At 41.2% G+C, this 12,173-nt stretch overlaps 1 protein-coding gene across 2 annotated transcripts in view; it reads right to left on the bottom strand.

The window, feature by feature from the left end:
* Positions 1-12,173, bottom strand: part of sema4c (sema domain, immunoglobulin domain (Ig), transmembrane domain (TM) and short cytoplasmic domain, (semaphorin) 4C) — an 89,883-nt gene that overhangs the window by 32,785 nt on the left and 44,925 nt on the right. For both annotated transcript variants that reach the window (XM_018669298.2, XM_018669299.2), the window contains exon 3: positions 11,052-11,253. In XM_018669298.2, the coding sequence (XP_018524814.1) occupies positions 11,052-11,175 (124 nt within the window). In that variant the 5' untranslated portion in view covers positions 11,176-11,253. The remainder of the gene's footprint in view (positions 1-11,051; positions 11,254-12,173) is intronic.

The following is a 12,173-nucleotide window of genomic DNA, read 5'->3' as shown; positions in this document are numbered from 1 at the left end:
CTCTGAAACAATATTTAACCACCTTGGGGCAATAAAACTCTCCACTGAAACCCTGATGCTAACTGACTTCCATCTGTGAGAAGGTGTGCTTAACTGTGAACATGCAGCATACATTATAGAAAATCTGGATAAGTTAAGGTTAAAAAACTGGAGAAGCGACATGTTGAAAGAGATGCAGAAGGATGGAAGGAGAGAGCTAGAAGAGAGGAGGGAATTAGCAGCCAAAGGAAGGAAGGGGGATAAGTACTGAAGTCAGCTTATTATCTGAAGAGCAGCGGTGTATAAACATTGGAGGGTATGTACGGATGAGCAGGCTAGATGAGAGTGAGTGAAGAGAGAGAGAGAGAGAGAAAGAGAGAGAGAGAGAGAGAGGCAGCATCCTCAGGGGAGAACTGAGCACATCTGCTGTGTTCCACACAGCCAGGCAAAAAAACGCCAGAGCTGACACACTTTTACTGAGGTACTCACACACACACACACATACACACACTCACACAGGCAGGCAGGCATGCACGCACACACACGAATTCAAACTTGTGTCGAGATATGTAGCTACATACACACAAATCAGTGCACGTCTGTATGCACACACACTCCAATGCAGAGTCCTGAATAGTTCTCCAGGGTACCTGCTCGGTGACTTGAACGTCTCTCCACCAACAGAGGGAACGTTTTGCTCTGAGTGGCTTGTTTGAAGTGATCAGCAGCTCTGTCATTAAGAGGCGATACAGGCAGATGCATTTACCATCTGCCACCACACTGTGGCAGCCCTGAGGCTACCTGTGTGTGTGTGTGTGTGTTTGTGTGGGTGTGAGGTTGTAACCCGCTTGAATGTGTGTTTCCCTGTAACAGGACCAAGACTGTCCACACCTGAGGTTCATCAGTATTTGTGTGTGTGTTTTTTGAAAGACACAGTGTCAGTTTACATTTATGTAAACAACATCTGTAACATCTGTCTTTTGCATTTGTTTTTACAGCTGTATGGAATTGAATTTAAGGAAAAAATAAGCTACCAAATAAAACGTTGTCTCCTGCATGAAGTTGAAAACATGTTGTACAACTAACCTTTTTCTGAATATGCCTATGGTAATGCAGCACACAGACCTCTGTCACTGTACTGAATGCTGAAAAGAATCACATTTGAAAACTATTGAAATCTTTCAGTATTATTTTAAGATTTTTCCATCAGTTTAAGGACATGGTGTGTGTGTGTGTGTGTGTGTGTATGTGTGAGTGTGTGTAGGTGTGGTTTGGGATAAATTACAAGGCCTTTGATGCATGGAGACAACAGCTTGGGATCAGAAGAAGAGGAAGAAAACAAATAAAAGAGTGTGAATAAGAAATAGAGAGCGGAGACAAAGGGAGATGTAATGGCTTCAACAGATGATGAGAGAAATATAAACAATAGGGCAAAAATAAAAAGGCAGAAGAGAAAGGGAGAACACAAAACCCAGAGGGCCTGACCGAGGTCAGTCCCACTGGTAACAGGGATGATCAGAGGCTGCACTACAAGACCTCTTCACTGGCTGTGTGTGTGTGTGTGTGTGCGTGTGTGTGTGTGTGTGTGTGTGTGTGTGTGTGTGTGTGTGTGTGTGTGTGTGTCTTTAGATGGGTGTGAGGCTGTGATAAAAGCAGGTAATAGAATGAGACAAAGAGAGTGTGACAGGCATTTGTGTGGGTGGATAATACATCACTGATAATAATACAAGGATTTAAATAAAGAGATGTTTACCACCTTTGCAGGTCTGATTTTGAAGTAAATACATTTAATGCATCATGTTAGTAGGACATATGAAGATAAATTGCCTTTTAAAGAGCAACATAAGCACTTGTGCACATTTTAGCCTCTTAACTAGAGTTATGTATTATGATGTATTATGTATATATATATATATATATATATATATATATATACTACATCAGTGGGTGCCAGCCTTGGCACCTCTGAGGGATACCAAGATATATCTATATAGGGTCATCAGATGATTAAAGGGACTAAGACACCAATAAATCTGTTTTGTTTTTTCTTTCTTGACATTTCACACATTTTTTTTCTTTAAATGAGACATTGCTTCATTTTAAATGGTCTCAAGTGAAAAGGGAAAGATGGCCTTGCATTTAAGCTAAGCATTTTACAGTTACTTAAAATTCAAATTTACAATTAGCCTATTTAAATTCTAATTTAAGAATCAAGTAAAAGTGTGTATTAAGCAGAAAAAGGGCCCTGTAAGCCATATGTTATTATGTATTAAATTACTGAATTAATTATTATTGATGTAATGCTGATGTAATGTGTAAGCAGCTGATGTAGCTGGTTGAGGCGAAGCTAATATTCACTCGTTTGTGCACTGTGGGCATTTCATTCTATAGCAATACCTTCTATTTTCTAAACTCATTGTATAGTATATTAAAATATTAATCTTCTGAGTATACAGTGACTAAAGTTATTGAATAAATGTAGTGGGGGTAAAAAGTACCAAAATTCCTTCTGAAATGCTGGTGTTAAAGTATAAAGTAGCAGAAAAAAGTAAAGTACAAGTTCAGAAATTATGCTGAAGGACAGTACTTGATGTTGAAATGTACTTTGTTACTTTTCACCACGTTAGGGTTAGGGTTAGCTTTTGTTTGCTTTTGTGAACAGTACCGTATCAGAATATCTAGGCTGTTTTGGTCCATTTCAAGAAGCTACAACAACATTTGATGTCTGGCAGACTAAATGTTCAGAGTACTGAAAGTCACAGTGTCCTTAAATGCACTACAAGGTGTTCATACAGTTCCTGCATACAGCTGCAGTGCCACGCAACAATAATGAAACATAAATGTAATGCAGTGTAGAAAGAAAACCTCATCTTTATGGGAAGCATAATGTTAATTTGTTCATTACTTGCAATCAGAGGTCGCACTTCAGCAGCCAACTCTAATGTATTGAATGTTATAGCTTTTTAGAATGCAGCAACGGGGACAAAATAAAGTTCACTTTGATGGATTAGCTATCTCAAGCGAGTTTCAAGGCTGTGAGAGTTGAGTAACTGAAATCAAAGGTTGGCTGAAAGGAAATCAAGCTGCGATGTGATTCTTTGGAAAACTGTCACAAGTAATGAGAACTATGTACAAACATGCTCAATGGTCCAAACCAAAACCAGAATGGCAGTTTACTGTGAGGAAAACATTGTTTTTTCTAATTCTTGTAGCTGTTTATTTTGTTATGACAACTGGTCAAAAACAGTATGTACTGAGTATGCATTCTTTATAACATATGTGTCTGCAATCCTAGATGTGCATGCATGCATGTACACACTTCATTGCAGGGTATCTCAGGGTCATGTCACAGCCCAGCCCAAACCAAACTGAGCCAAGCCAAGCTGGACCAAACAGAACTCCCATGCGACGTGGAGAGGAGAAGGAGGAGGTGGAGGGGAGGGGGTGGGGAGCGCCTGTTGCTTCATGGCTGGCTGAAAAGGTCTCGAACCGGGCCCTCGCCTCTGTGATCTGCCTCCATCAGCCTTCCAGCGGAGCTCCAGCCTTCCCCCTCCCTGCCTGCTATAAATACACCCAGCCTCTGCTTATAGCTTCTAACCACCGAGCCACTCACACACCAAACTATGATTAAAGGCCTATTTTAGGGAGAGCTTTGAAGCAGCGACAAACACCGAATGAGAGGCAGAGACAGACAGACAGAGGAGGGAGAGACGTTGCGCAGCGCCCACACAAACATGCAGACGTACCCGAGTGTGCGCGCACAGCTCCGTCAGACCTTCATCTGAGCAGGTACCCTCTTTGAAGGAAAAACAACAACACTGTGCGCACAAAGACACACACAATCCCACGTGGATGCACGAGCTTTGTCTGCTGAACAGACGACAAGTTCACAGCAGAGTCAGGTGTGAGACAGAATGAGAGCATGGAGATAGAGAGACAAGAAAGGGAAAGATATATGTGACTTTACAGGCTGGATCTGCAGAAATACCTTTTGTCAATTGTGTGTTGAATTTAGGTTAATATAGATTAAATGCTATTGTAAATTAAGAATGAATGACGTTCATAGAATTATTCAGACTGTAGTTGAAGGAATTCATGTACTTAATTCGCTCATGACTGAGTCAATATGCTATAAAGAATAAAAGTGCGTACACTGATGAATGAATAATTAAAGAACGTGTTTAAGCTGAATAATGACTCATCTCTCCATGGCTTAAATGTGTAAGCCCTTGTTTATTGGTCATGTAGCACTTGTATCTCCTATACAGCTTCATCATTATTGTGTCTGATAAACAGTCATGGAAATAAAAAGCAACTGAATTCAACAGACTTGGAAGAGAGCGAGATGAAGGGATTGGAGAGTGGGAGGAGAGGAAGTGGTAAAAGTGGATTAACACAAGTGAACAAGTGAGCCCACTGGAGGGTGGTGTATGGGGGGAGATGAAAGCGGGGGGGATGAAAACAGCTTCACTTGGTGGGGGGTCGCCATTGCAATCCACAACAAGCAGAACAAATCAAGAGCTGGTTGATGCCACATGTGAGGCTTTTCCATTCCAAGCGTCATGGTTCGGCGTGTATGACTGGTACAGTGGTGGGCGCCAGCTGGGGAGAGTTAGGCCTTTTTGCACAATGTTGTGGCGGTGATGAAACACAAAGAGAGATAGAGAGGAGTCTGAGGGGCTCAGTGGTGCAGAATGGCACTGTATAGTTTTGGAATTTGTCTAGCTGAAAAATTGTAAATGCCAGAAATTACAAGTATTTGGTGATTCACAAGAGGGGTAATTCTTGTTGAAGTGAAAAGCCATTAAGACCATAAAACACTGTCCTCAAACCCAGCATGATAATGATAAAACATCCTCAGATTATAGTCAAAAAGTCATAAAAGAGACAATTTAGGTTCCACAAAAGCCAGTGCAGTATGGCTGTCATAACTGATCAATCTGTCAATCATTTATTGGTTACCTCAGTGCTCAAATGTTTTGTTCCAACGCAATTCTCATTTTACAGTGGGAGCAATCTGCGGTTTAGAATCTGACTCATTAAAATGTAGACAGGAATAGTTGGGGATTGAACCACCAACCCTAAAGTACTAGAGTACAACACCTTTCTGTCCAACTAGTTCCAAATACTGATGTGTAGTACTCCAACTAATTATTCTTGTACACAGTTTGTATCCCCATGTGCTGCATGTGCATGATGAACAGGTTGCCAGAACAGGTAAAGAAAATGTCAAAATGTCACATTTTGTGTCATTTTGTGACACAGTGTGAGGCACTTTCTCACCCACTGGAAATGTTCTGTTTGGTTGAGGTGGAACAGGTAGAGCATTCAAGAGAGAACGTCCACCTGCTTGTTATGAATTCTCTGGACAGTTAGTTACCTGCTCTATTTACACATGGAGTCAGTCGGACATTACACTGATTTTATGCTAGGGAGCTAGCAGCATAAAGTCTGACTGATTTGGACATTTGCACTCATACATACAGCTCGGCTAGATAGTGTCTAGGTCTGCTGTGCATGTGTGAAAGCAACTTATTTCACATTGTTGTTGTTGCTCTCATGTGTCATGTCTTACATTTCACATGGAGAATCTGAAAATTACTTATGCCCATATGTCACATTTTTGTTTTAAGAATAGGGATGATGGATTGCTGTGATTTTTAATACAGCATCACAGGTGGCAAATCAGTGCATCAATTCAACCATGGCACTCCTGCCACAAGAATGTGCTCTGGATAAGTGCAGCCTTCGAGTAGCATTTTCATTTTAATCCACATGCCCACTTGCCCACACATCAGCTCCCACAAAGTCAGTATGACAACACAGAGCACTCCAGGTCCCGACATCTGGTCCCGGCTGTTAATCTTCACTGACCTATCAGCGAAGGGTCAGGGGATGAGTGACACTCAATGCAGATAAAAAAGCTGTGATGAATCTCCTTCCTCCATCCCTCCTTCCTTCTCCCCCATCTATCCTCCCAGTCACGCACAGCCTCTCTCTGCCTCCTCCTCTGCCACGCTCTCAACCACTCATTACTGTAATTGGAGGGTTTGGGGAGATATGGCAGAGAGACAGAAGGGAAAAGAAGAGAGGTTGAGAGAGAGGGAGAGAGAGAGAGTGAAGAGAGAGAGAGAGAGAGAGAGAGAGGGAGGGAGAGAGAGGTTTCTGAAGGTCAGAGGCCCAGCCCTTTTCCACTCTCCTTCTGCTCTGTTTTTTTTTTATCCCACCATCTCTCATTCTATCTTTCTTTTTCTAAATCAAGAGGCATACATTTGCTTTGGCTTTTCTTTAAAGATACAGGGCTCATTTTCTGCATAAAAGCTGGCTAGATTTTCAAACAAACTATCAAGTTTCTAAAGGGCTCTATTTCCTCTACTCCCTTCACCTCCTCTCTTTTCTTCCTCTTTTTCTTTCTTTCTTTGTTTGACCACAGCTCCTGTGTTTTGTCATAGTTTTGGCTTACTGGCCTCTGTGTGTCTGTGTGTGTTTGAACTCAACAGGAGAAACCAAAAAAGAGAAAGGGAGTGTGTTTGTTTGAGTATGAGTAAAAAAATGGAGTGGGGAAAGGCAGAGGTGTTATCAGCTGAAGCTGTGGTCAGTGGAAATTTGCCAGGTTAAGGACGTGAAAATAGCTTAAAACAGCATGGTGGATGCTGTAATCAGCTGTGGCTAATTCAGTAAGAAATAGGAGGAAGGACAGAGTAGGTCAGTGACAGAAAACAAAAGAAGCAGAGGTGAGAGGCAGAGAGAAATGAGAGAAAGGACATAAAATCTGCTCTTATTATGTAACTCAAGAGTTGATTCAAGTAATGCTTAGCCCAGTAAACTACAGCCTTGCTTAATCTGGTATGACAAGTCGTTTGTGGTAGCTAAAGTCAGCAAACTATAAATATTGCTAATACTAACATTATTGAGTTTCTTTTTCTGACTTTTCTATTCTCTGCTTAAGTTGCTGTTACATAACCTTTTATCAATTACCATTATCCTGTAAATATAAATTGGTTATTGTTAGGCAAAAGTTACATAGGCTAGCTGTGACTTTACTTGGGCTTAAGTTTTTTTTTTTATTTCAACTAAATTGATATCATCCCCAAGGATTTAAAATTATGTTACAAAAACTCCTGAAACTCTTGACAACTTTGAATCACTTCTACAGCAGGTGATCAAAGGAGTATTTGGCGTTGCACACCAACAGACAAAAGATGTTAAATCGGATTATCATATTTAAATATACAAGGACTCTGCTGTTGTCAACATGCATGAATGCTTTTAAAAATCAATCATCAATCACCAGTGTCTGACAGTAGCTATTTGTGACTAAGGTGGCTAGCAGTCAAATGAACTAACTGAACTAATTTCCAAAGTTCTAGATTCCATAATGACTTGAAACACTATGACTCTACTCACAAGTATTTCCAGTGGCCAAAGCCAGATATATTTTATTCCTCAGTGGGTGACATGTTCCTTCATTACCATTAACATGGCTAAAACACTGCCCTGGTGCATTAATTCCCAAGTCCCCAGCAACTGCTCTATTTATTCCTATTGTAGTAAGGTTTGCTAAAAACTACAGTGCCCAGCTGATTTAGGAAATTAGTGAAACTATGTATTTATGAGCTGTATTTAAAAGATTTATCTCTCCAGTAGGGACCAGTGGGCTAGGGGCTGAGGGAGACATATCACAAAGTAGTGAAAGATATACTAACATATTGTTAATTTTGGTCTTTTCGCAGAATTAGTTGACAGTAAGAAAAATACAGAATAACATCAGCCCCATCCTTTCACATTAAGTAAAAATGTATGGATGAGAAGACCTTTGGCAAAAAATGATCAATGAGAAACTTGTACAATATGACCATGAATATGAAATATAATCCACATAAAAGTGAAACAAAATCAAGATACATGCACCATGTCAGCGATTAGAGTGAGAGAAAATGGGAGAAAAATGAAAAGTATGTAAATTTACAACACTCATTAGCAGCTCTATGAGAGCCGTACATAATGTGTGTACGTAAAATGTCTCATTAGGAGCCAACAGTGTTTTTTTTTGGTTGTTTTTTTTTTTTTGCCTTCCATAAATGTGACGAGTGGCTGGTGAGGAATAACAACGGCCAAAAATTTGAAATGTCAACACGTGACTTTTAAAGATAAAGAGAAGAAGTAGACAGATTGTGAGAGAAAGAGAGACGCACAAAGAGAGAGAGGATGTTTGTGTTTTTTCCTCATGTAATTGTTGGGCGGGGGTGGTGGTGGTGGGTGGGAAGGTGGGGGTAAATATTATCTTTTTAACCATCTCTGCCCTACTCAAAAACACACACACACACACACACACACACACATACACGCCCCTCCTACACTGCCCCAGAGCTCCAAATCCCTCAGACTGCCAGCCTAAGCAGTACACACACTCACACACATATAAACAAAGGGGGATTAGATAGAAAGACTCACAGCTACACACACACACTCTCTCTCTACACATAGGTATAAACACACACGCCCTCTGTGCCCCTCACTTACTTTTTATTGCCTTGTCTTCTTGACTCTGTCTTGAAAACTCACACTGCATACAAACAGCAGCTCGCACACATACACATGCACACACACATGTTAATATGGATGCTGTTTCTGTGTGCCTGTGCTGGGAGATATTTCCATACAAAATGAAACACAGGGTTAATGGCCAGTGGAGTGTGTGTGTGTCTCTGTGTGTGTGTGTGTGTGTGTGTGTGTGTGTGTTTGTGTGTGTTTTCCTTTTTCTCAGTCTTTCGTCTGAAAATACTTTCTGTCCTTTTAAGGCAGTTAGTGACTGGCCTCTCTCTCCTCATCTCTCTATGTCTTTCTACCTTTCTCTCTTTCTTGCTTTCTTTCCATTATATATCTCCTCTCTCTCTTTTCATCCCACTTCTCCCATCCAATCTATCCCTCCCTCTCTCTGCAGCTTTGTTTTTCCATTTCGTCTCTTTCCTATCTCCTCCTCAGCACTGTAGCAAGAATCCATCCATATAAGTCATTTAACCCAGTATTGAGCCTGAAAATCTCATTTTTCTTTAACCAAGTGGAGAAATCTGTCAGTGGGGTAAGATAATCCCACTTGTTTCCAATGCAAATCAATTTGCGTCAAGAATCATTCTGCACTCAAGTGCCACACTTGAATCAAGTATGATACAAGTGACGTGATCTGCCTTCTCCTGTGTTTCATGACAGGGCTTTTATTTCTGAGATGTTCCTGAAAAAAAAAACAGTACGGCTGAACTAGAAGTGAGGGGAGTTATCTTGTCTCTACAGGCAAATGTATTCACCCGTCTTTCAGAAAACTACTGAAAATGAGATCCTTTTTGGTAGTGCCTTTTTCCCTTGTTACTTCCATATAAGACCATGTGTGTGCAGCTGTCCCTGTCTGCCCTGTCTGGTGTGTCTTTACCACAGCTGAGCACTGGCCAAACTGCAGCACAGATCTGGGCAGCTCTCTGCCAATGCTGGCTTTGCTTTGTCACAGTGGAGCATTTCCCCAGAAACTATTGACACCCTATCGATAGTGCCCCCCCCCCTTCTCTGTCCTCACATTGCACCACAACACCACTGATGTCTGTAGCACGAAGGGATGAGAGGAGGAAGGAGGGCTGTATGAAAAAAAAAAAGAAAAGGGGAGGAGTGGGGGATGGGCGATAGCAGTATGAGAAAGCAGCTTTTGAAATATCCCCACACACCACCACCATGCGCCATTCTCCTCGAGAGCGGCTGAAATCGGAGCTCTTTGTGAAAACGGCATGAGAGCATTTTGGGTTCATATGATGAGCCGCAGCATACAAAGCAAAAAAGGGGAGGGGAGGGATAAAAGGCAAAAAGAAAGAGGAGGAAGAGAACAGACAGAAGGGATAGATACAGGATGAAAGGTGGGATAGGTGGTATAGAGAGGTGAGAAAATATAGCTTTTTTCCCATATTTTTTTCCTCTCTATGGTATTTCCATAATCCCCAAGAGAGAAAATACAGCACTTCCCCTTTGAGGGATTAAAAAAAGACTATTTCTCAGCTTGCAACAATTGGCATTGTTGAGTGAAGAAAGCTGGGCCTGGCTGCAGAGGAGGGCCGAGATAAAGAGTGCAAACACAGTTGAGCGCTGGGATTAGACTGATGTATTGTTTTACTGAGGGTCGATGTGGGCCTCTTGACAAAAATCAGAAATCTTCCACCAATAATATGAGATCTTCCCTGATTGCTGTAATGGAATCCATTTTTATAATCACCAGTTTTGTATCAGATGTTCAACCAGATAAATCACCCCAGTGACAAGTTGGAGGATTCTAGGAACAGCTGTTAGCCTATTAAATCCTCATAATACGGCTGGGTCATACCACCAAACAGCAAATTTCCCAGCAAAATCTAAAATTTCCCAGTGGAGGTTCTGCAATCAAATGACACGTTAGCAGGGGCTGTGTAAATCCACATTTTGTGTCAATTTGAACTTTTGTGAACTTTGACAAGCATTTTGACCAATAACAAACCATCACGACAGTACTGACCTCAGTGGGAACGGACAGCCATGGACTCCAAAATGGAAAAAGCTACTGTAGCTTACAAGGTACAAATGCCTATTGAATTAAATGTGTCAACTTAACTGTCTATTAGCAACCAAGCCAATGAGCTTTTAACAGATGTATACTGTCTGCAAGCCTAGCATCGGCCCAGTACAGAGAACAAGCTTCTCTCTGAGAGCATGTTACAGGCTGGTTAGCGAGTTAGCATTTTGCTCTAGTAGTTCATCAATAGTCACTACTTTGCCAAGTACTGGGACCAACTGTATGTTAATTATTCAGTTATCCATATCTTCAAAAGTAATTTTTGTGTACTGCTACAACAAAATGCCAGTCTTTTCTTAATAATAAAAATAAAAATAAAAATAATAATAAAGTATATACATAAAAATATTTTCACGTTTCAAGTAACAGAAGACAAATCAACACAGGGACTGCTACCAGAAAGGAACATTATTAAGTCTGGCTCTTCAGTTTCAGTGGCCACTGAGGTCAAACTTCTCTATCAGCTGGTACAACACTGCTCACTCACCCTGGTATCGAACAGTCTTGCGTGGGACTGGGTTCCAGTTCAGACCCAGCGACTTCTCCCATCCAACCAGAATCACCAGGAGCAAGACCTTGGTCCCGCCCATGGCTCTCATGTCAGTGCCCATTCGTCAAAACTGGCGTTGAGTGATGGATCGAGGAATCAATCAGTTGATCGGGGGGGACTTGAGAGAGCTCCTGGTAGCCTGCCAGACAGAAAGAAAAACCAACACATCAGCTGGAAGCAGCAATTCACTTTCTTTATTGACTTGGTTGTTTATCAGAAACAATTTTGTCACAACAGTTTTTACGACATGCACATTTTTCAAAGAGCCGCACAAAACCCTTCATACATTCAAGCTGTACTAAAAGATAAATTTCTCACTTTGACAACATGTTCTATAAAATTGAACATGGTCATCAAAATCCACAATAATGTAAAACAGAAATGAGTTATGCAAATCATGAAAGCCAACAAGGACATAGCTATAATCAGTGTATGTGCCTCTGTGCGTGAGTGTCTGCCAACCAAAACAAACCAAACGTTTTAATGACTTTTGGCCGTGGGGGTTACGCAGGAAAGTTTTCCCTGTCCCTCCCTCACTCTGAGCGATAATCCAGCTATCGCCACTCAAAAAGCTCAGAAATAGCTTATCGCTGCACTCTTGTCAAGCCAATTCAGCAGCAGTATATTAAACTGGGGCTGAGTTATCAAAGTTAATTGGTGCTGGCAACGCATCAAACACCAATGTGTTGGGAAATGAATGTCGAGGCAAGGACAATCCAATAGCACTGTGTTGTAAATGAATTGGTTTATACCTAATGAACATGTCAAGTGTGCGGCTACAGAGCGGCATTACAGTCCAATAACGGCTCAGGATGATTGACTTGTTACTGTGCTGCAGGTGTGACTGATGCACAGGGCGAGGAGAAGAATTTCACATTAAAACAGCGCACACAATGACACACTCCTACGTTTGTTTTTGTATGCTTGTGAGGACCTGCCAGCACCTTAAGCTTTATGATATATCATACCATCACTTGGAACTAAGTGACATCAGTAAGTGGCATAAATGTGTTAAGCACACTCACATTCAAGATGAAACACATCACTTATTAAAAAACA

The sequence above is a fragment of the Lates calcarifer genome, linkage group LG13 (assembly GCF_001640805.2).
Source record: "Lates calcarifer isolate ASB-BC8 linkage group LG13, TLL_Latcal_v3, whole genome shotgun sequence".
NCBI classification, from domain to species: Eukaryota; Metazoa; Chordata; class Actinopteri; family Centropomidae; genus Lates; species Lates calcarifer.
Note: the sequence above shows the minus strand (reverse complement) of the source record. Positions and strands in the feature narration are given on the sequence as shown.